At 37.5% G+C, this 25,219-nt stretch overlaps 1 protein-coding gene across 6 annotated transcripts in view; it reads left to right on the forward strand.

The window, feature by feature from the left end:
* The window catches only part of LAMA2 (laminin subunit alpha 2), a 337,914-nt gene that overhangs the window by 292,714 nt on the left and 19,981 nt on the right, over positions 1 to 25,219 (forward strand). For 3 of the 6 annotated variants that reach the window (XM_041423610.1, XM_041423614.1, XM_041423615.1), the window contains 13 exons: positions 404 to 409; positions 1,492 to 1,646; positions 3,296 to 3,439; positions 4,337 to 4,470; positions 9,144 to 9,303; positions 11,763 to 11,887; positions 12,483 to 12,645; positions 14,587 to 14,731; positions 16,503 to 16,641; positions 18,333 to 18,344; positions 20,921 to 21,041; positions 23,276 to 23,494; positions 24,800 to 24,948. In XM_041423610.1, coding sequence (XP_041279544.1) covers positions 404 to 409; positions 1,492 to 1,646; positions 3,296 to 3,439; positions 4,337 to 4,470; positions 9,144 to 9,303; positions 11,763 to 11,887; positions 12,483 to 12,645; positions 14,587 to 14,731; positions 16,503 to 16,641; positions 18,333 to 18,344; positions 20,921 to 21,041; positions 23,276 to 23,494; positions 24,800 to 24,948 — 1,672 coding nt within the window. The remainder of the gene's footprint in view (positions 1 to 403; positions 410 to 1,491; positions 1,647 to 3,295; positions 3,440 to 4,336; positions 4,471 to 9,143; positions 9,304 to 11,762; positions 11,888 to 12,482; positions 12,646 to 14,586; positions 14,732 to 16,502; positions 16,642 to 18,332; positions 18,345 to 20,920; positions 21,042 to 23,275; positions 23,495 to 24,799; positions 24,949 to 25,219) is intronic. The other 3 variants (XM_041423612.1, XM_041423616.1, XM_041423611.1) reach the window with 2 other exon arrangements.

A 25,219-nucleotide genomic window follows, 5' to 3' on the forward strand; every position in this document is an offset into this window, starting at 1 on the left:
TGGTCTTAACACTTGCAAACTGTTTCATGTCAGATAAAACTGAACTGTGGGATGTTCTCCAGAGGTACACGTCTGTCATTCTCCAAATGTTAATGGATACTCAGATTACAGAATGAGATTAAAGTAATGTAGGGTGAACCATTCCAGATGTATGAAGTGAGTAGGCTGGCACTCATGGCTAAATGCAAAAGTAGACATAGCCTCTCTATGTCAAAATTCAGGTGCTGAATTCTTATTTTGATAGATATGAAATATTTAAAAGGTAAAAAGTTATTTATAGACTCATCCTGTCTCTACTTTACATTTCTGTTTAGATCTTCAAAACATTATCTTATGCTATCTTCTCTCTCTTATGTTATCCTCTGTTATCTCTCTTTCCTTTGTCTCCATATCTTGCCTGCAGAAATCTGTACGTATGTTTTTCTTACTTGCAGCTTATAGTGTGCATTTTCCAGTAAACAATTGCTCACTGCTTACCACCAAAGCCTCTGCATGGTCCTCTATGTTTCTCATTCATTGAAATAGCTAAATAGTTCCTTTTGAGAACTTTTAGATAAAGTGACTTGGCAGCTAGTTTAACTCACATGAAACCTTAAGAAGCATCTGGAAGGTTTTGGTATGAGTATTTGGGTAAAAAAATTTGATATGCAGTTTTTAATACTTTGTCTAAGCATTATTTTTATTGCTCTTACTATTACTTTCATGTAATATGCATCTTTCTGGTAAACGCGTGTTTGTCCCTCTCAGCGTCATCCACAAAAACCCACACCCTCTTGCAAGCCAAGGGTTGCAATCCTCAGATCTGCTCATGAGTTATCAAAGAGAGGGTAATATTCACTAGTTGTATGTTGAGGGGCAAAAAAGGAATTTGAGGCTTAATGAAAAAGAGAGGCAAAAATATTTTGGTAAAATTATTTACTTCACCTGAAAAACAAAAAGAAAATAATTTGTCGTTTACTGTCAGTTTTTAAATCTGCTTTCAGTACACATACAGAATTTTAAGCTTATGACCAGAATAAAGCCTTTTCGTATTTTGTCCATTACAGTTAGTTCAAGAATTCATTTCAAGTTAATTTTAATCCAGTAATTTCAGAAATTACTTATGGAAACCAACCAGTTTTCATTAATCCAGGATTTTTCTTCAGAATTTGTGGGTTTTTTTAAAGCAGAGAGCAAATACTTCATTCATAAATGTACTTTGCTACAGGAAATGTTTTCCATAAATATCATCCTGACCTGAACCATAGTTACATCTTAAAAATCCTGCTTTAACACCAGTGTTTGCTGCTATTGCTACTTTAACTTGATTCTAAACATTCTGAAATTGCCTTATTCTGTTCAGGTATCATCCTGGCCTGTGTGTAGCTCGTAGTTGCATATACAATCTCCTGAGCATTGTGTATGCAGAATTTTCTTGAATTTTGTTATTGCAATGTTTAATTCATCTCTGATACTATTCTTTAAAGCTCTATCTTGTTCTTTCTTATGAAGTTGCTGATGCAGATTCCAGTATTAAAAACCTAGAAAAGGAAGCAGATCGCCTGCTAGATAAAATCAAGCCAATCAAAGAACTCCAGGATAACTTAGGGAAGAACATTTCTCAGATAAAAGAGCTGATAAACCAAGCTCGGAAACAAGCCAATTCGGTAAGTCCCATTTCTCAAAAAAAAAAACAAAAACAACCTTTTGAGTATTGATGGGATTTTATTTTCTACTTTTTATTTCTTTTCTACAGTGTGAATCTTTCCTAATTCTAAACATGCATAAAGAGAGCAAATAATGGAGTATAATTTCTCAGAAAATAAGAGAATATTCTGATGATTCTCACTCTGTGAATTGTTTCTTCATTTAAAACATGCACTTGTTAAATGAATAATGTCTGTAGGAATGGATCTCAAAAGGTTATTTTTAGAACTATTGTGGGTGATAGTACAGAAGAGTCACAATATCATTGATTTTTTGTGAAAACAAAAATGTGTTTTTCTGCTTCAGCAGTGATATTAAGCCCCTGATTTCATTTCATAGAATTTACATTACTCAAGAGTGACACTATCTCAAATTCACTGAAATTGCTGAGTATATCTCCTTTTCCCATATTTTTTATTTTTCTCTGTCCAGTAGCAGCACTGAGCTTAAGAATATATTTCTAGTCCAGTTAATGAGTTTGGAGTCCATCTCCCTGATTCAGTAATGTTGTCAACTCTAGGATCATCTGGTTAATACTGAGATGATTCAGCTTGTGATTTAAATAGCAAGGGAAAAAGAAGCTTGTAGATGGTACTTGAGAAATCTCCCTCAAAAATGGTTGAAAAATAGTTTAAAAAGATAATCAACACAATAATAGGATACTGGGAAGGAAGTGATAGGATAAATAGTGGGATGCTGGTGAAAGAAGTTTTCAGCACATATGTGATGAAATCTGTACAGAACAGAAAGGCCACAGTAATGATATGTTCTGTTATATTCATCTTCTGTATGAGGGCTTTGAAGTATTTAACTTCTCAGCGTTTCTGAGATAAGGAAATTAAGAGTTTGGTCCTATAATGGATTTCCTTTTTAGCAGAGTTTGCCGTAAGCATAAGGTGATACCATTATGTACATTTCCTCTAATGCTTAAACATATCTAGCTGGGATTGAAACACCATTGTACTGTCATTATGTCTGTGCTGGCATTATGAAAGCAAACAGTAAAGTGTTTTTATTTGTGCTCAGAGCCTGAGGAAACCAATTCATGAATCCAAATGCATGTGTCACTCAGCTGTGGAAATGAAACTTAGTTATGAATGCCAGCTCCATTAGGGACTATGCAAAAGCAGTGATAGACATAACTGTTGGTTTTTAAAAATTTTGAAAAGGTGTCTTAAATTGGCACAATCAAAGCTATTACAAGGGAAAAATAGATCATTATGACTACCAAACAGCAATATGCTGTAATTCCTTCAGGAGCACTGCTTATTTTCCTGGCTGGCAGCCATAAGTACAGACTATCTGTACTGATAGAATTCCACTGTTATTAGCATTAGACCAGTATATCTTCTATGTATTTTTAATCTACACAGTTTGTCCTTTAAATGTGAGTTCTAAAAATAGATTTTCTTTCCTTTTACTAAACAATCCCAGAAAGAAAAATCGATTTCTACCTTCTTCACATATCCAAGTAACTCCCTGGTACACGTAACAGAAAAATATGAAGGAAAAAAATGTAATAGTCTTATAATTATTTGGAAGCATCTATGGTTAATTCTGGAATAATAATCAGTTAACTGCATTCTTTCTGTTATGCTTTTTTTTGAAGATCAAAGTGTCCGTGTCCTCTGGAGGCAATTGTATTCGCACGTACAGACCAGAAATAAAGAAGGGAACATACAACACCATCATTGTCAATGTGAAGACTGTAGTTGCTGACAATCTGCTTTTTTACCTTGGAAGTGCCAAGTTTGTGAGTCTGTCTCCTGCCTTTCATGTCAGAGTTGCTCGATCAAATCATACTACTGACAAATAAAGCAGATGAGAAGGGCTTTCTTTTCACCCAGAGGCTTCAAAGCAGTAGTAGAGAGTCTAAAATAATCTAGACATTTACTGTCTTTGGTATTAATACAGAGATTTCTAAAATATGACCAGCAAATTTTTTACATGTATCTTTATTTTAACTAGATATGAAATAGCAGGCTTGTATATTAACTACATTAGAGCTTTAAAATTCACAGTGCAACCAAAGTAATTTTGGAGTTGGTTGTGGGTTTTCCATAGGGAATGAAGTAGCTAATCATATTGCATCTGTCAAAGCTCCTATTTATTGTAATTTTAAGTCAAGACTACAATTTCAAGCATAATTATGGTGAATGATTCAGTTTCCCATGAGGCCTATAGCAGACAGACTTCTAGAACAACCAATAATAATTCAGTAAATGGAAAAAGTATTCTATTTTTCAACATTTCCAACATGTATTTTATTTTCCTAATGCAAAATGAAAAGGCTAGATGGCATCATGTATCTTGATGTCTTTCTGCCATCCAGTGAAGGTTTCAGTGTTCCTCTGAGTTAAATCCTTCTCTTGGTGGCTGCAATGTTAACATTCTGTAAGTCTAGCAGTGATTTACTGCGTATCACTGAGAGAAATAATTTGCTGTCTTTACCTTAAGATTCCTTGTTTGAACAAATACAAACAGGAAAAAGAGAGTCTCATTTTGGAGCAATGTGAGAATTAATGTTAATTCTCTACTGTCTATGTGTGGGTTTCTGATGCCTCATTAGACCTTCTGAAGTGTGAAAAGTTCTGGAAAACTTCCTTAATTAAAGTGTGAGATCACTTCTGTTTTCATGTTTTGCGTGTAGACCGACTTCTTGGCCATAGAGATGCGCAAAGGCAAGGTGAGCTTCCTATGGGATGTGGGATCCGGAGTTGGACGGGTAGAATATCCAGATCTGACCATTGATGATGGGTTTTGGTACCGGATTGAAGCCTCTAGGTAAGTAAATATTTCATTTCAAAGATTCTAGAAAAATGGCTGCTGTGAGAAATTCTAGTCTGGTTTGACAAAAGGTTTTGGACCTGCATCCGGTACAGTACAGGAAGTGTATACACTATAGTTTCTATTGAAATGTCAATTGTTCTCTGTAATTTACTTTAATCACATATTTCGCCTCCAGCATCAACAATCTATGACTCCTTATATTTATTCCCTTTTGTTTATCTATCACTCTATTGATTGTCTTCTTCAACTAGCTTACTTTTAAAATCAGTTACAGGTTTTGGCACTCAAATAACTACTATTCTTTTCTCCCTGAATTTTAAAGAGGAGCAGCTTTTCTGAATTTTTGGTCTTGATACTGTACTGCAAGTGAATGGTCTGTCACACAGCTGTATCTTGAGTTTTATTCAGAATGCCATTCCCATGGGCAAAATGTTTCATCAGACTGGAAATATTTATGAAAGATACAGTTCATAAAAATTGAAGGAGGAGAAATTCTGAGAAGTTAAAATATATTTTGTAATTTGAGATCAGCTATTTAATGCCTTTGAACTTTAAAAATATGGATACATAAATATTCAAATCCCAAGTTTGTTAGCTGAAGCTTGTATTTTTCATTCAAATAGCAAACACATGGCATATGGTGTAGGAATCACAGCAGAAGGATTGCATAACTCTATAGCCTTTATCTTGAATAGATCTTAGTAATTTAGATAACATCAGCTGTATCACAATTTGATAGAAAGCTGAGTAATTTCTCCTGCATCATTACAGTTAATTTCACGTAGTATTAAACATAGAATGGATAATACAGATAGAAAATGAGAGAACGGAGGAGGAAGAAAACAAAGCACTCTAATTCTGGTAACACGCATAGCTCCCAGAAGAGGAAATGGCATTCAGTTTAAATAATTTAATGAAATCACAGAAATCAGCCATTCAGAGCAGAGAATTAAATAAAATTACAGCATGGTCTCCAGAAGCTGGCTTAATGAAACCTTACTGCTAGGAAAATACAAACTGGGGTGCAATACAAATTGTTGAAATCTTCACCAGTTCACATTATGCATACCAAAGCAGCTTCATGACACACTAATGCCAGGCTTTCATTTACAAGAAAGCTGCTTCAGCAGAATATGTAGCCAGAACATGGTATAAAATTCACACATCCTACAAAAGCCCATTACCTATTAGCTGGTTGTTCTGTATGTATAGGATGTGCATGCCATTAGTTTCAAACAAAGTGCTGGATCAGCAATTTAGAATGATTACAGCTGCACAAATCAGAAGTACAGAGTGGAGTTTAGGAGAATTACTTTACAGAGGCATTAGGCGGATTTGTGGGATTAAGATGAAGAGCTTGGGACCGATTTTGCATTCTTAAGGCAGACTTCACAAATCACATATCCTATGGAAGAATCTTTAGCTCTGAACATTTTAGTCCATTTGATGGCTCTACTCTAACTCCCTAACTTTTTGGAGTGTTTTATTCATTTCATTCCCTCACACATTTTCTCCAAATTTCTGCTCAGTTCCAGCCACAGGCTTTTCAGCCCGACAGAATGGCCTGAGCAGCTGGCACAGGGCACCTGCTTAGCATGAGGACATAAGATGAAATTCTGACCTTACTGAATTTTACCATTAAGTGGTGACAGGGATTAACAGTAATAATGATATGGTGTTAAACCCACCATAGGTTGATAGGCCCTTTGAATCCCAAAGGGCCTGAGAAAGAAAAGATGTGGCACAGAGGTTTGAAAACTCTCAAGTTCACTTAGTATTCTAAATAAAATCTTATTATCTTAATATGAAAATATCTTATTAAATCTTAATATGAAAAATCTGACTGTTGAGTAATGACCAGAGATCGTTGGTTTATGCATGCCCCAAAATTTCCAGTTAGACTAAATTGATAACTACTGCATCATTTTTCCAGGGACACTTTTAATTTTCATCACTTTTTTATTTAAAGCATACTGATCTTTTGCATTTTATTGTATATTCAGATGTTATGATGGAAATACCTTGAATTTTTTTTTTAATGGAATTGAAGTAGGATTTGTTTATTCCTATAGGACTTTCTAAAGGAATTCCCTCTACTTTGCTGGTACAGGAGTTTAGCAAATGTCACTTACAAGTTACTTACCTGCTTACAGAAGCAAATTTGATTGGCATCAAGATGCAATCATTACAAGTATCAATTAACAAAGGAAAAACTAGCATAACAGTATGTGACAAAATGATTTAAAGCAGATTTACAACATGCAAATAATGTCAATTTTGTGAGTCAGATGGATGAGAGAATATTTTTGAGACTCACTAGATCAGTGTTACTTAACTTCAGTAGGTCTCAATTAGGAGCAGAACTTGATTAGTTGTGATTTTAATCAACTGTTATTTGAGTGTTACTATTGTTTTGATTGTTAGTGACAGAGTTCAAGCAGTGCCCTTCTTTTGATGACAAAGGATGCCTGAATTACAAGTTCACTATAGACATATCCAGTTTAGTTCAGCAAGAATTCAGTCCTAAAGTACTGTAGCAAATATAAGCTGTGCTTTTCAGTGAAGGTTTTCTGTGCTTTCAAGGGGTCAAGGAGCAGAGTTTACTATGTGGTAGTTTATCTTTTAATGCTGATGATTTGCTCAAGTCATCTCATTAATATCATGCCTCTCCTTAGGAGCAAACACTGCATGTCATTACACAAAAATTTTGTAGAAGATGCTGAGTTGGAGGCACCCATCAGGATCATCAAGCCCAACTCCTGACAGCGTTGTCCAAACACTTCTTGAATTTAGGCAGTCTTGGTGTTGTGGCCACTTCCATGGGGAGCCTTTTCCAGAACTCAGCCACCCTCAGGATGGAAAACTTTTTTCTGATATCCAACCTAAACCTCCCCCAGCTCAGCTTCATGCTGTTCTCTCAAGTCCTATCACTGATCACAGGACTAAAGAGATTAGTACCTGCCCCTCCATTTCCTCTCGTGAGGATGTTGAAGTCTGTAAAGAGGTCTGCCCTCAGTCTCCTCTTCTCCAGGCTGAACAGACCAAGTGACCTCAGCCACTGCTCATAAGGCTTCCCCTCCAGACTCTTCACCGTTCTTGCTTTGAACAAGGCCCTGCTTTGGACTTTCTCTAATACTTTAATGTGTTTTTTAATATTGTGGCACCCAAAACTGCCCCCAGCACTCGAGGTGAGGCCGCCCCAGTGCAGAGCAGAGCAGGACAATCCCCTCCCTTGCCCAGCTGGTGATGCTGTGCCTGATGCACCCCAGGACAGGGTTGGCCCTCCTGGCTGCCAAGACTCATGTTCTACTTGCCTTTGACCAGGTCCCCCAGGTCCCTTTTCATGGAGGTGTTCTCCAGCCTCTCACTCCCCAGTCTGTGCACACAGCCCCATCCCAGGTACAGAATACAGCACCTGCCCTTGTTAAATTTCATACGGTTGGTGATTGCCCATCTCTCTGGTTTGTCGAGGTCCTTCTGCAGGGCCTTTCTGCCCTCAAGGGAGTTGCCAGCTTCTCTCAGTTTAGTGTCCTTTCCGTGTCATTCTGCATATCAGCCACATAGTGCTGATACATCCTCTGTAATCCTCCAGTTTTACAGAGCTGACTATCACTAGAACAATATGTCATAACCTGATAACTTGTCATGCACAGGGTAGCAATGTCTTTTTGCTGTCAAGTTAGCCAAGATCTTTCTTCAAGCTCCATTGTCCTCCCTAAATAAGAGAGAATTATTTATAGAAGAGACTCCATTGTGAGCATTTCAGTCTGTTTGAAGATGAAAGACATCCATACTATTTGTGGATTATCAGACATCCTAAAAAGTGTCAGTCTGCTCGGTGACTTGATTTTTCAAGAATCATTACTTTTATCCCTTAAAGGGCTTCCCATCAGTTATTCTCTTCTGCTATAAACCAGTTGCACCTTAGACCCACACAAGTCCATGGGAATGGAATCCACCCAAGACTACTGAGGGAGCCACTTTCAATCATATACCAGCAGCCCTCTTCAGCTGGGGACATCCCAGGTGGCTGCAAACCAGTAAATGCAAGACCCATCTATAAGAAGTTTCAGAAGGAGGATTCAGGAATCATAGCTCTCCGCAGTGTGTTCCTTCTGTTGTAAAAATATGTCAGCTAACTCCTTCCGTGCCAGTTAGTACATTAATATAATCAAAGGACTAAAAAACAAACTGATGCAGAAACAGTTAATAAATGCAAAGTCCATTGCTGTTTTGCTGTAATTTATAAAGGACAGTGAAGTAATCTTCTTGAACATAATGGGGTTTGTACCTGTTTGAAAAGCAGCCTGACAACTCCACTGCAGGAGATGTGAATTCTGTTTCTCACAGTGAAGGAAACTGAACTGATTTAACACTTCATTTCAGTTGAAATATAATCTAATACACATTCTTTGTTTTGTCAATGCAAGGTCCACATCATGTGTATAGTGAATTTTGTTCAAAAAGGACATTCAGGTGAGGAAAAGGTCTGGTTTGTCTTTAGCTTATGCAGGCATAAGTGTCTGTTCACTTGTATCAAAATGAGGCATAATCAGGTCAGTCATGTGTGCTTCTGTTAAAAGGCACCATTTAAAATAGAGCTTTCCTATGTTTGGTGTAACTGCTGACTTTGTATGCTTAATTTTTTTATTTTTTTTATTCTCTAGGACTGGGAAAAATGGCACAATATCAGTGCGAGCTCTGGATGGTCCTAAAGCCAGCATCGTGCCAGCCACATTCAGTGCAGTCTCCCCACCTGGATACACCATTCTGGATGTGGATGTTAATGCTGTGCTGTTTGTTGGTGGTTTAACAGAAAAAATTAAGGTAATGCCTTTTCTGGTGTTTCTGTGTTAGCTGGCCATTTGTATGGACAAATTTTGTTATTGCTTAAAACAGAAATAGTAAATTTTCATATGCTGGTGTCATTGTAGTAGATGCTTTAATTGCAGGTAGTACACTTGCACTTTTCAAACGTTATTTGGATTAGCCTAGTCCAAGGTGCACAGATGTGAGGTTTCACTGTGCACGATGTAACCTTCTGATTAGAAGCCCTGTAGCTGGCTGTATTGATGCAGCATTTAGCCCAAACAACTAATTCCTGCTGGAAGATGGATGCTTTACCTTAGACACACTGCTGCCCTGACAGGCTTTTGGTTCCTGAGTGACAGGAATTTATTTCTGTTTCCATACATTTCTGGTCTCCTAACAATGCATGTAAGAGTATATTTCCCCTTGCATTTGCAGTTTTTCCTTCGTCATGTATCCACACTCTCACCTCCTCCTTTGCAGTCTGCTTTTGGTGCTTCTGCTTTATTTTCTTTATTTTTGTTCCAGTTTCCCTCCCTGTTTCCCTACAGGTATCTGCATCATACCCCTGATATATTTTTTCTTCTTTTTGTCTGTTCATTTTTCTGGTGACATCTTCTACCTTGCTAAACTTCATGGAATGAATAGAACATATATGCCAAATAGAATAGACAGAAATCTTTGAAAAACTCGTTCTCCAATAAAAGCTAATTAGCACTTATTTTCTAATGTCATTCTTTACAAAACAATTTAAATTAACTATTCTGTTCCTGATCAATATTCTTAGCATTTGAAAAGAAGTTCAAGACTTTCCCAAATAGTGAACTCACTGAACTTTTTTACTCTCAAAGTTGTATATGTCCTCAAGTGTTAAAATAACACAATATGCAGAAAAATTGAAGTGCAAAACTCAATGTCAGAACAGCTGTTTTCAACCTCAGTAATGGTTGTCCAAATATTTTGTGGAGAACTCCCTAGCTTTTTATTTTAGTTCGGAAAATCTTCCCAAATTTTTTTTCTCTCCAGGTAAATAAAGACAGGGGCAACATTAGGAAGGCAGTCTATTTTAAGTTTGGTATGGCTGGTATATTTGCAATGTAGAGTTTTAAACACTGTCAGATTTGTTTTGTTCAAGTACAGTCTCTGAATTAAAATATAACTTCAGGTTTTTTGGGAATTTCTGTCATCATGTGACACAGTTGTAAGGCTCACAAAATGAAGACTTAACCAAGACTTTTCTAAAACTGTGCAGCCCTTTGGACATTTAATCAAGGTTACTGGTATATCTTAGGCCGCTAACTCAGAAATCTGCTATGTCTTATTATTGGGGTTTGGAATCCCTTAGACTTGTCCTGTGGTTTTGTCCACATTCCTTTTTGCATGCGTTTCTGCAGGTATTCAAAAAGTTCGTTTTCAGTTTTTAAAAAGATCTTTCATCTGACTTGTAGAAGACTATGATGCTTAGATGTCATGAATTTCTTAGAAGTGACATTAAGTTCATACTTGTTGCTAATTAAAACCTATCCAATTACCCTTGGAAATATCAGTAGCACATTAAGTCTTTTGAGTCATACTTTTCCTTGACTATTTTCAAATTGCACTTCTCCATGTTCTCTTGCAAGATCTTAATATTTGTAATTGCTGTAAAAACAGCAGGTGCTTGTCTATCTCAAATAGCTAAGTGTATAGATTTTTAATGAGCTCATATTGATGAACTGAAATTTAAATGAATCAGGGTATTTTTAGAAGCATAATGTTTAGTGGAGTACTTTCTATACTGTCAACTATTACTACCTTCATCATGGTATCATGTTATATTCTAATGAGCATTACTCTATGTGCATAACCCTAGCTTAATGAGGTCTGATGGGAAATGTGTTTTAATTGCTTTGCCCTCTGCACTTTTTCTGCATCCAAAATTCAGCATGAACTGTTACAGGAGAAACAGTTGAGTTCTCAGTCTGTCTTTTAGCTTGGACCGTGGCTAAAAAACCCTTCAATTTCCGGGGTTTCAAACATTACAAGATAAACACTTTGCTTATTGTATTGTGGGAAAGATTGCTCATAGTCTTTTCTTGAAAGTGTGAAATGAAAACCCAGCTAGGCCTTGAACAGGTGGGAGCAGCCAGCTCTCTGAACAGCTAGGAAAACCAAAGGTGGAAGCCAAAGCAGCTCCTTGTTCTTCAGGACTTGTTCTCCCTTGGCCATCCCAAGAGTCTCAAATCTAAAAGGTCTTTCCCGTTCGGGCTGATACAAAGTTCAGTTCACTTTTTCACTGATCAGTTGCTCTGTAGGAGGGCTTCTTGGATTAAATAATGCTTTTGATATTTGAAATATTACAAAACATCTTATGGGGGTTTTTTATGATTTTATATGGAATTTTAGATGGTATTTGTTTTTATAATTTTTGTACCAGTTATGTTTTAAGATGCAATGGATCACTTCAATTCTAAGGAGGTTTGTGTTCCCTGTTGCAGAAGTCAGATGCTGTAAGAGTCACCACCTTCACTGGTTGTATGGGGGAAACCTTTCTAGACAGCAAACCAATAGGACTCTGGAATTTCAGGGATATCGAAGGTGACTGCAAAGGGTGTTCCGTCAGGTAGGTAAAGCACCGACTGTTTCTAGTGCTTCTTTAGGGAACCTGCCTGCAGTGGCATTACATTCGGTGGTGAGGAGCAGGAATTTCCACAGCAGCCATCAGATTCCAATGTGCATGCAACAGGAGTTAGGTTGCAATTCCACTGAGAGGGGAAGCAGCCAGTCTGGGTTTAGGTGTGGTCACTGAGTTACCCGAAGTGAGCTGGTGTGACAGGGCTGTGACAGAAGGGCTCCTGACAGCAGTAACCAGAAACAGTCAAAGGGAGAGACAGCATGAGAGCCACAGTGAACTGAGTCTGGCTCATGGACAGCTGTGATGAGGGTGCCTGCCCTCCTGTGTGGCATGGAGCAGAGTCCAGTGCCTCCAGGTGGGTTTCACAGCCACCAGGGTAGTGAGCAGAGACCCCACAAAAGAAAAGCATTTGCATTCTTAAAACAGAATGGGAAATGCTGTCCCTGTCAGTGGGAGGTTTGATAAGAGATCAAACCAAGTTCAGGAAGACTCCCAGGAGATGTGCCCACATTTTCCTAGCCTTGCACTTTTTTTGTTTCAACTTCACATGGCCAAAGAAAATGGTTGGAATTGTCCTTTACAGCCCACAGGTGGCAGACAGTGAAGGAACGGTGCAGTTTGATGGTGACAGCTATGCCATGGTGAGCCGCCCGATCCGCTGGAACCCCAATATTTCCACAGTCATGTTCAAGTTCAGGACCTTCTCATCAAATGCTCTGCTGATGTATCTCGCTACTGATGACTTGGTAAGAACAGCCAACTAACCTCTACGTTCCTTGCAGATTTCACACCATCTTTGCAGTCACTGAATTCATCAGATCATGAAAAGAATTAGTAATTTAAGGAACCACTATCCTGGTATGATGCTTCACTGCTGGCCAAATGAAGACAGTATTATAATGTGCATGTTGACTACCTATTGTGTACTGAATGGGGATCATTGTTACTCTGGGCCGAATTCCAGCTTTTCTGAAATTATTAATTAATTTTCCTTTATCCCAGATGTTTATGTGTGTGAACATTTTCAGTTGGTTTTGTCTATTCATAGTTTAAGATATCATCATGTGACAGAAGGGGGTATATGAGAAAAGATGAGTCTTATCTAGAAATCCTACTCATATAAATAGAATGTTTTATGTTTTATTGAGTGGGTTTAAAGGGGGACTGGTGCAATAAATAAGAAGTAATAGTGATTGTGTTTTTCCAATATCTACAAATGATGTCTCTTACAGCTAAAACAGAGAATAGAAACATTAGTTTTAAAGTTGTTTAAGGTTTTTATTGACACACAGTATCAAATGTGTGTAGATAACAGGGAGAAATTATTTATAAAGACACCTGTCCAGATCTGTCTAACTCATCTTTGGCATCTCTGATCCAGATTGATTTGCATGACTGACAAGGGCCAGAGTCTTTCCCTTATCCTTTTCAAATGGGGCAGAAATTATGTACAGTAGTTTTCACTGATGTCTTGAAGAATTATTGAGCATTTGCTACTTTAAAAAAACTATGTTTGTGTAAATCAGTCTTATTTCAGATTCCTGTATTTTGGAAATAATTATCAAAATAGCTGGAATTATCAAGGAGGAGGGTGTTCCTCCTGACTGACTACAGCAAAGGCTGGAATTTTACTATGATAATGAAATATTTATGTAGCTTTTCTAATGAACCTTTATAATTGAATATTGAAAGCATAATTAAAGTCATTATTTTAGATTATTTTATATCATTATTTGTGATTTATGTATTTTTCTATTAAAAATATTTAATTGAAATCTCAAAAATGCAAGCAAATGGTCCCTGGTATATATTGTTTCTTGTGCTACTGTCCCAGCACATAAAAGATTTGGAAGATGCTCTTTCTAATGATGCATGGATAGACATGCCTAAGCATCTAGAATACTGAGTTTGTTTTACTCTGAGAAGAGGTGGAGCTGGCCATGAGCAGAATGATAACAAAAATTTCTCTGCTACATTTACATCCTGGATTATAGTTCCACCATTCCTTACCTAGTGGCTTTCATGCTGTCTGGTTCTCTGGCTATTTGTTTTGCTCTTTTTATCCTGCCAGCTCTTTTTCTGGAGGTAGTGCAGCATATATTGTTCCTCCAGTCAGCCATCTCCAGTTGCTGCTTGGATACTGGTGCCAGTGGTTTATGAAAACAAGAGCATTCATAGCTCTTTTTGTCTCCATCTCTCTGTTGCTCTGTTGCTTCCATAGATTACTCTCTGGAAATCTGGTGAAACATGCCCAGTTTACCATCTTCACTATTTTTGTTTTGTACCTTGCAAGTTTAAATCTAGCTGAGGTATGCAATAAATACACTAATTATAGTACAAACATACACTCAAAGCTGAGTATTAGTTTCAGGTAATTATAATGTCCATTTTTATCTTCAATCTAAAATAAAAGTGCAGCTATCCCATCAAAAATGCAACTAAGATGCCAGCAAAATTCCAACTAAATTAGCAATCCAGAAGAGAATGTAAGGGGAAAAAAGAGTTTGGCAGCAGACTTTTGTTCATGAGAGTCCTGGGTAGTAACTACGTAAGTTGTGGCATTTTTTAGAGCTTGAAAGATGTTGTCTGTAGTCATCCAGGATTAAAAACTGTTTATTTAATGTCTTATGCCTCTTACCAAAATGGACAAGAATCATAATGGTGTATCTAACCCTTTTCATTAACAGAAGGATTTCATGAGTGTAGAACTCAGTGGTGGGCATATAAAGGTCAGCTATGACCTGGGTTCAGGTACAGCTTCAGTTATCAGCAACCAAAATCACAATGATGGCAAGTGGAAATCTTTCACCCTGTCAAGAATTCAAAAGCAAGGTAAGTTCCTGTGGTGTCAGCAGCATGACTTTTCCAGTTATCTGTGCAGTACACCTAACCATCTAATCACAGGGATGGTGCTGCGGGAATTACAAGTTCTGGTGATTTAGCAACTTCTTTTGTTTAGATTATAATGGTGTTGAGTTGCCTATGAGTGATTGCACTGTCAAACAGCACTTTATGAAGGTAGCCTATTTTTCAGGCATAATTTTTTTATACTGTCATAAATTGCATTCTAAAATTCTTCTGACTGGGGAAAAAAGAAGTCTTTTCATCAGGTCCCTGTTGTTGTCTCAAATCACGAAACACACATGATTCCTGTTAGGACAGCAACAGCTTTTATCCTGTACAGTCCTCTCATGCTCAGCATATACCAAAGTGCCTAAAAAGACGCAGTGACTTCAGTATTGATCCTATCTAACTAGATAAACACCACTACTTTATCTTCCCTAATGATGTGCATTTTGTCATGAACTGAATCTGCATGGAAACAACTGGGAACATCTCCAGAAGTTCTACTAATTCTTCAACATGTTACTGGCACAAAATATGAAGTGGTGGAATTTGATAAGATCACAAAGACTACTGGATCATGCTGGCAAAACCCTTTTGTTTGTTTTGTAGTCTGGTTATAGGGCTTATATCTTACCTGAGCCAAATTCATTTTACTTGTGGCTACTGTGACATACTCTGTTCTTTTGCAGTTTGAACTTTTACTGCATTCTGAATCTTCAGGGTCACCACAAGCCCCTAAACATATTCCTGCAGTGCCAGCTCTCTACCTGGCCTTCACACCTCACAGACAGTCCCTCTTCCTGGCTGTAGTAGACTTGGAAGTTGGGACAGTGACCAAAGAAATTCAGTGATCTCACTTGCAGATTTGCTGCACCTTTAGAGGAGGAATGTCTTATTGCTAGCCAGTTATCATAGTTCATACTTAACCCAGGAAGTATTAATATAAAATACAATGTCATGTAATTTATCAATAGCATTCAAACACCATGTGTTTATAAAAAAGATGCAGGTATAGAAATGAAAGGAAAATTAATCTGGTTTTGGTAAGGCGTAGCAGAAACTCTATTCAATTCTCAAGGAAGAAAAGAAAGAAATCCTTTTTTTCATCCCTATGTATCTTGAGAGCTGCTCAGCATTTTCACCAAGCCTTATTTATTTTATTGAACTTCATATTCTGTATTAATCCATATATTAAAAATATACATGGAACAGACACCTAAATAGGATGGTTGTATGTAGCACATCACTGACTGCAGACTGAGATTGGACATGACAGCAAATGACTGCTTTGGGTTTGTAAGTGGTTTAGAGTGACTGATCACCAATCTCTAAGGCATATAATGACAGTGCTTAACAAACTTTTACACTAAAAATCCTGTTCAAGAGGTAATCTTTGGACTGAGATGCCAAATTAAATGTAAAATGGTCTTTTGTCATGACTATGTCCTGAAGTTTTAGCTCCAAATTATAGTGACATAAAGAAGGCACCAAATTGAAACAGGTTTAGAGGATATATAAAAATAAAGTGTACAGAATTGCTATAGCTTTTCAGGTTGTTATGGAAACAGAAAAGTGCAGCTTTCTTCCCCTGTCCATAATTGATAATGTGGAAATCCAGTATCTTAATTGCAAAATACAGCCCTCCTTGCTTCTTTTTTCACTTGCTAACCCTCCAAATGTTTTTCTGTTGGTTTCTGACATTAAAACATCATTGTTCATGATGGATATTTTGTGACTAATCTCAAATGTCTTTTAGCCAACATATCAATTGTAGACATAGATACTAATGAAGAAGAGACCGTAGCAACAACTTCTACAGGCAGCCACTTTGGACTCAACTTAAAAGGGCACGAGAAAATATATTTTGGGGGATTGCCAACCCTGAGAAATCTAAGGTAATGTGGCTCAAACCAATTTCTTTAGTCTTGGTGAGGGAATGTAAATACAATGTGTTTATTCTCTGCATTTGCTTCTCAAGTTCATTTGCAGTAAGTGAATGGTGAATTCCCAATGTACCCTGTACTGCCACAGCAGAATAGTGCTTTATTTGCATATGTTTTTTGTTTCACACAGCTCACCTTACACACATACAATGGAAATGACACTTGCAGTGCAGTACATCTTTCAGATTCTGTGCAAGAACCATGATGTAGCTGTTTATTTAAGTTTTTATTTGATGTACAGAATTTGTGACTGCAGATTCAGAGAATTGGCTCAATACCTTCACAAAATTAAGGATAAAGTTTACTTTGTGCGTGAGTAAAAAAATTGACCTACAGACTATTCCACATCGAATTACTGTTTAATGGGTATCCATGTTTTTGTATAATCAGTGTACTTTTAATAGATATTAAAATATTTTTCTTAGATATTATTTTAAATTATTTGTAGATTTTAGTTCCTGGTCTCCTTAGATCAAATTCCTCCTGTGTTCAGGACTTGAAGAATATGATACGATACTCTTCATTTATTTAATGTAAGCAGAATTAAATATTTTCCCTTCAGAAGTCTGATCCTGAATTTCCTACACAAATAAAATTTCCAGTAATTATTTTTTAAATATTGCATAGTAATAGTCACAAATGTTAACTTCAACATAAATAAACCAAATAAATGGGATAATAACACATACTTGAATTTAGTGGCTTTCTTTCATGGCTTTAAATAGACCAAAAAACTTATTTAAAGTTTAAATGAATATTCAGCGGTTTTGCAATGACAAGAACAAGAGAATTCTGTGGTACAATGAACAGATGAGCAACACAGAAACAGGCCCATTAATCTATGTCAGCTTTAGCTAAATGGCATAATGAGAGCCTTGAAGTGGTCTTGTGCACAAGGAACTGTTGTGTTTAACCCACAGACTCGTCTGCCACTAAAAGAATGGACATATTTGTTAATTTATTAGGATAATCGTTGACCTCTGATGTCAAATCACCCAGCAATAAAAAGATCTAAGATCTATTTTACTCATGAAATAAAACATTATATTATGTAATTGTGAAATCACACCAGTGCATAACAAAACGTCTAGAGCAATTATCTTCCACTTCCTTTGTGGCTGCCCAGAAAATCAGTGTACCACAGCTACTTTGACCTGTGGTAACCGTTCTGCCTACAGCTATGATTTGTCAGCGCCTGAGGCAAGATTAACGTTATGGTAAATTAGAATCAAAAGTAGTGAAAGGGGGATTAGGGCAAAGCTGAGCTACTGCAAACAATAGACACTGAGGTATCCATGACTTTGTAATTATCAGGTCGTGTCAGTTCTCCCAAATTCTTTTACATGGTTTGCTTTTGCTCGTGACCAAATAGAGTATCAAGTTACCAAAACCCTCTGATGTGTTACGTTTTAAGGCAGCTGTCTGCGGAGTAAACCTGTTAATTTTCACAGCCTGATAGCGTACCTAGAATCACACCTTTAATTATATGTTGTCTGTAAATGGTGTACACCTCTTTCACTGTGAAACGGCTGAACGGAACAACAAAACAAGAAGTACCACTTGCTACAATTAATGCCATGTTGTTGTTTTCTCTTTTTTTTTTTTTTTTTTTTTTTTTTTTTTGCCTTTCTTTCCCGCCCCAGTATGAAGGCAAGGTAAAAGCAATCAGATTATTTGCATGGCTTGCATGTGTCTAGTTGAAGTGCAGCTTGAAAGCACGGCTGGCACCGCAGCCGCAGCAGCACGGGCAGTGCTTAGAGCAGCTGCCGCGCTAAGGCTCTTCCTTCAGCCAGCTGCTCCTGCCACAGCCAGCAAAGCTCACCACCGTCTCGTTCCACGCTCTGCACACACCTACACAAGCAACTTTTCTTCTCCTCTGGCAGCCGCTCCCTTCAGCCGGGGGCCGCTCCCTTCAGCCGGGGGCCGCTCCCTTCAGCCGGGGGCCGCTCGCGGCGCTGCGGTGCCCGGGAAGCGGAGCTCCCGCCGCCTGCCTTGCCGGCTCTGGCTCCGGCCGCGCGGCTGAGGAGCAGTGTACTCCCACGGGAGGCGCGGAGCGCCCTGCTCAGAGGCAGTGAAGCAGTTACTGAGGAGAGCATGAGAGCACGGTGGAGATTGTGTTGTGAAATTTGCCGCTTCTTATGTTAAGAACAGGAGTATGAAGGGGAGAGAGGGGAGGTCAGCTATTTCTGGCTGCGTTCTCAGTTTACAACTATCTGTATCCATTGCTCTTGCTTTGGTGTGCTCAGGTGTGAAGTGATCTTCACTGTGTTTTGCAGCCTATTTGAAGTTGTATTTTTTCCAATTCAAGCCAATTCAGGCTTGAATTGGAAAAATACAACTTCACCCCCACACTCCTGCCCTGAACTTTAGAAAGATTGTTTCCTCTCAAGCTCCAGATATTGCTGGGTTTTTTCCCTCAAAACTGGCCTATTTTGGTAAAATAGAACTAACAAAAAAACCCAAAAAAACAAACAAAGAATTATGCAAGATGTTAGTGAACTTGGACCTTATTTGGTGTATTTTGAAAAGGAAAAAAGGGGGGAAAAAAGGCTTAAGAAAACATCAAGCAAATGTTCAGTGTTTGCGAAGAGGCTGAGCCAGACAACCCGCAGTGCTGCCTTCCAACCTTACCCATTCTGTGATTCTGTGATATTGGGTTGGGAATTATAACAGCAGCTCTTTGTAACAGGACAGGATGAGGACAGTCTGTCACTGGACAAGGCAGGAAGGGTAGTATCAAGAATGGTTTCTGGCTGGCAAAGATTATGGGCTCCAGTGACAATGATAGCAGCAAAACTGTTCTTCCACTGGGAGAGAAATCCATAAAGGAGAAGAGCTGGGGGGGGAAAAAAAAAAAAAAAGGGAAACTGAAAGCTGAACATGGTTACTTGACTGTAAATAAAGCAGCATATGGATCATTTTAGTAAACCGGATGCTTGCTTCAACTTATGCAGAGAGTACTAATTTGCCAGAGACTACATCACGCTTGCTCGGTTGGCTATAATGCAAAAAATGGATTTCAGTGCCAAAACGTGCAGCTGATTAGTATCTTTGCAAATTTGTTTTATTTTGTAATTTATATTCTTTAAAATATTTTCTTTCCTTCCAGAGAACTGAAGTGGTTGTTGCTTCCTCTGCTTCCCCACCCTACCCCAGTTTTAACTCCTTATGTATTTCCCAAATTAATTTTCTTCTCTTTGAGCTGTCCATACTATTTAGATACTCTAGTAAAGTCATGGCTAATACTTTTTAGTGAATTAAATAGTGCCTTTTTTTTTTTCTTTTTGGATTTACTCTCCATGGTATCAATGGCAGGTTTTTTTCTTAAGTGACTTTATAAGGCTTTTCTTCTGGCAAGCCTGGTTCAGATGTTACCAACAGTTATGGTCTCACTCTGGTGTACCCAGGCATGGGAAATCATACTTTTGCAATCAAACATGATAGTTTTGGTGTTACTTTCAAAGGGCTTCTTATTTCCCCTCATCAGCCAGCTGATGAGTCAAATGTGGAACTTCCATTACAATATGTTCCTGTTTTGGATGGATAGTTACATTCTGTAACAAACCCGAGTGCTTTGTTTTGTTTAACTGCCTGAAAAAGTCAGATGTATTGCTGTGTCCTAAGAAAATATGCAACAATTTTCATAAGAAAGATACTGGAAATATAAAATGAATGTCAATCTACCTGATTGCGTTCCTGAAGTTTGTGGGCAAGATCTTTTTTCAAATATTTTTACACTGCTAAAGTTATTCTTCCATTGGATCTAGCATGCAAAAAGAGGAATGAAAATGTCTTCCAGTTAAAGTCTCTCCTTACTGTTATGATTTCCTGGCTTGCATCTTTCTTCTTTGCCTAAGGAACAACAACTTCCTTATTTCATAGCTCACTGTGTTTTAACACCAAAGGTGACAACTCTCCTTTATCAAAGGAAAAACACAGAAAACAAAACCACCAACCAAAAACCCTTAAAAAAAGAAAAAATTGAGAAGGGGTCTGTTGTCAGTTGGAGTTGAGAAGAACCTCTTATTACAGCTTTGAGTGATGCAAGGCAGAGCGCAATGTGTGCTGATAGATTGTAGAAGGCAACATGTATTCGAGTGTGTGTGTGTAGTTAAAATAAAAATAAAAATCAAGCATCTGTGCAACTGAAAGTGTATATATGTGTGTCTGGCTGACTGTTCTCCCTAAATTCTATTTTTGAAAACACATTGTACTTCTAAATGTTTTTTAGGCCTGAAGTGAACTTAGAGAAATACACAGGTTGCCTCAAAGACATTGAAATTTCAAGGACACCCTATAACATATTGAGCAGTCCTGACTTTGTTGGTCTAACCAAAGGCTGCACACTAGAGGTTAGTCTGATTTCCATGTATTTTGGCCTTAATGTTTATAAATGTTTTCTGGTTTCTGATTTTATGGCATAGTAGATTAATTGTATATGGTATGTTCCTTAGATGGGAATCTAACCTTAAAATCCAAACAGTTACATTTAAAAGAAACATGAGTAAGACTGATCAGCAAATAGACCAGTTTTTCAGCTCCTGACTTCTTGGAGAGTATCCCTGGCCATTTGTGATATCCCTGTCCCTAAAGGGTAGGATTTTCTGAATTGCTTAGCAATGGTTTAGCATTGTTTCAGCTGACTAAAATGGTAATTATTGACATTAATGAGGATAAGCATTGACAACACTGCAAACACTAAAAAAAAAAAAAAAAAAAAAAGTGATTAACATAAAAAACCAAGGATTTCAGGGGTTTTTTTTAATTGTTATTATAAAGTCATTCACTGCATAAAACCTCAGGTATGAATACTTATTGTGATGAGCTGGAAGGCACATTTCTTACTGATCACTAAGAATATGCAAAATTGTTATTTTAGCTTTAAATGCACCTATTTTCAGTTGTTGCTGCTTACAATTAACAGCCTTTCAGTGCATATAGAATTCAAGGAATCTGATCTGAAATTTGGGAGAGAATTTAGTAATTTTCCATGGAAAAGTCTTTTTATACAAAAAAAAAATACTTCCACTGACATTTGTGTCCCAATAAATAGTTTGTATTTCTTCCCTGGAAATCTCTACTATATAAGACAGTTTTGCAAGCAGATGGAAGATATCTATCAGACACCATATATATCATATATCTGATAGATACCATACACACCATATATTTGGTATTCCATATCAGATGCCATTACAGTAACTCCAAATGAGTTGTTGTTGATCCAATGCTCTCCAATTTTATTTTTTTTTCCTACAAAACATTAAAACTTTACTTTGAACAGCAACTAGAACTTGGCTGGGCCAAAATGAAGACAAGGGCCCTATTTTGCTGTGTTTATCCATTGTACCTTTGGCCTTCATCAGAGCAAAAATTACACAACAGTAGGACTCTCAAATGGGATATTAGACTAGATTTGTAATGAGATTCATATTTTCAAGCTTGTGGTAAAGCTAAATTGTAGACAAGCAGATTGTTCAAAAGCTTTTAAATCTTACAGATTTGGCTTCAGCAAAAATTTGATAGAGAGGTTCATATTTATTTTTATTTATAGTATATCCTTTCTGAAATAAGAAAGAAGGATAGTTGTGTTCATTTTCTTCTGGTGTTATCAATCTTATAAAGTACTTTACCTTTCACATTTTTTTGAGGTTGGGGTTTCAGAGTATGAAATCTAATTGGATTAATCCTTTTATTGAAGAAATAAATAAAATTGTCTAATTGTACAAAACAAGATGTAGGGAAATTAGAAAGAAGTGAAGCAGAAGTAAAGGGTAAAGACTGGATATGTGTTCAGTCATTTAAATGTCCTCTGATTCCAGAGAAAGGTGGGCACCATCAGGAATGATTTTACCTGACATAATTTGTCTCTAGACCTGGAAACAGTTCTGCTGTACTGAGCAAATGGTGATTACTTTAGAAAAAGTCTTTTGTTTCTATAGATTGGTCTTCCACATCAGGAAAAATACATGAATTGGCAGTGATGACAGAAAATCTTTGGGAGTATGCACTGACTTATTATTTGATGATGTATTTTACTCTTGAAATTGTGTTAATGGCTATCAATGTCTGAAGAGTTAGGCCATGTGCAACAAGTGCTTCATTTACGACTCTGAGTAACCAAGAAAGCAGTGGTGCTTAGTGAAGTAATAAAGATTCATTAAAAGTATTTTCCCAGCACATCTGACAAATAATAGTTTAGGTTCATATTGGGTTTTATTACCTATTGTATAGATTTAAAAGCAAGTTCAAACTGTATTAACTCAATGGAAAACACATATAAAATAAAAACAACCTTGAGCAGTTATTTTTAATCCAAGAGGATATATCAAAATAAAACTGGAACTTTGCCTTCCTGTAAGACAGGATTCCACAAATGCAAATGATGCCAGGTGTAAACAGATAAACTAAAAGTGTTTGCAGAACACTTTGAGGAGTAAATTGCTCAGTGTTTATTATTACTTTCCATCTTTTCACACTAGTTACATTTACATGTTTTATTATTTTAGTTCAGAAATCTTCCTGTGCATTCATAATCTTGCTTTTAATTCTGCTAATGCACTTTCCTGTCCTCTCCTTCCTACAGAACATTCACACAGTCAGTTTCTCCAAGCCAGGTTTTGTGGAACTGCAGCCGGTCTCCTTTGACATGGGCACAGAAATCAATCTCTCCTTCAGCACCAGGAATGAGTCTGGGATCATCTTGTTTGGCACAGGTGGCACAATTGTCCCCCCCAGGAGAAAGCGCAGGCACTCTGCAAGGAAAGCTGCTCCTCTGAAGAGAAAGCGCAGGCAGACAGGACAGGTAAGAGGAGCCTGGCAAAAGATTTAAAAAAACCCCACAATTCTTCTGAACTGCCCAAGTTTGTTTCAAGACACTGTCAGATGTTTATGCTTAAGTTAAAATTCAGGTATTTGGAATAAATTATTTCTAGTGTCATCCTTTATCTGATGAAGAATCTAATAGAAACTCAGAATTGTTTTTTTTTATCTTGGAGAAATTGTTTCTCATACAGATTTATAGTCATGTATCCATTGCTTGTTGCTAAGCAGCAGATTTGGTTTTCTATTATGTTCCATGTTGTGTTTTTTTAACCAAACCCAAATATTACAAAATACTGTTCTTCACTCATTTTGAGGGCTGCTTATGCACTATTAATACCGGGACACTATCTCAATCCTGTTCATAGAGACATAAATGAGTATCATTCTAATTTCCCTGAGACCAAAAGAAAAAAAAAAGCTGGTGAACACAGTGAAGATAAGCCCCTTGTTTGGCATCACTGATGTGAAATTTATGACTTGAGTGGTCTGGCCTCTCCTTCTCTCTCATAAAATACAAATTTGTTGTATTAGTCCACAGTCTCTGAGTGACTGGTAAAAGTGTGATTACTTACTAGAAATTGTTAGAAATTATTGAAGTCTTGATTAAATTTTGATTAAAATCCTGACAGAAAGGCACACTACAGCAGCAATAAACGGATTGTGTTGATGCATTCTTTGTTCAGGACTTCTGGGAAGTGGTATTTCATTATTCTCCTTTCTGGCAGAGAGCTCAGTCCAGGGACAGGCTAACCTTAACCTGGATGACATTATCTTCAGGTTAGGGGCTCCTTCATTATTTCCCAGCTCTTCAGGTCACAGAGGTGAACATGATCTCTTATTGCTATACTAACTGGAGTTTAGATCCTGAAATCTGCCACAATATGATGCTGGTGCTGGAGTAACTACTGGCATGGTTTGTCAGCCCCCCAAACAAAGAACTCAAGCTGAGGTCAATGCACTTCAGAGCTTGATGAGTTTAAAAGCAGGTCTTGTAACAACAAAAATCAGAAGAATTATAGGTTAGAAGTCTCCATCCTTCCCTGTAAATAGATAGAGTTAAATCTTCTGTTGACGTTTTCCAGCGTGACCTCATTTTACCTCTTCCTCATTATAAAAATGCTGGAGTCTGAGCATAGCAGCAGAACTGAAACTGCAGTATCTTGTCTACGGTGAGCATATTAACAGCCAGTGTAAGACAATAAAACATACATATTAATGTAAAACTAAGTGAAATAATTTCTTTCCAAATGCAACTTATCTTTTCACTCCAACACGTACCTTGCAGGCCTACTATGCCGTGTTCCTGAACCGAGGTCGGCTGGAAGTGCACGTCTCCACTGGGATCCGGGATCCACACAGAATCACCATCAGACCAGAGGCTGGCGAGTTTCACGACGGCAGAGCACATTCCATCCGGATAGAACGAGCTAGAGGGTAACAAATACCTACAAGTGCTACAGACCACACAGCACAGCTAATTCAATGAAGCAAATATGTTAATGGCTTTGACAAACCATGTAAATTCTTCTTCTTCAAAAAAAAATAGCTTCATTCATTATCCAGAAATTCTTAGAAATAAGTTTGATGGTCATTTTTGTTCTGAAGAGCTGGGTTTATAGGCTTTTGTCGGTTAGCAGCTTGTTTCTCCAGAGACTTATGTTTGCCTGAAATGGCATCTTTAACCTTCTGATTCTTCGCAAATATA

This window comes from Onychostruthus taczanowskii, unplaced genomic scaffold (genome assembly GCF_017590055.1).
Source record: "Onychostruthus taczanowskii isolate IOZ18803 unplaced genomic scaffold, ASM1759005v1 scaffold8, whole genome shotgun sequence".
NCBI lineage: Eukaryota > Metazoa > Chordata > Aves > Passeriformes > Passeridae > Onychostruthus > Onychostruthus taczanowskii.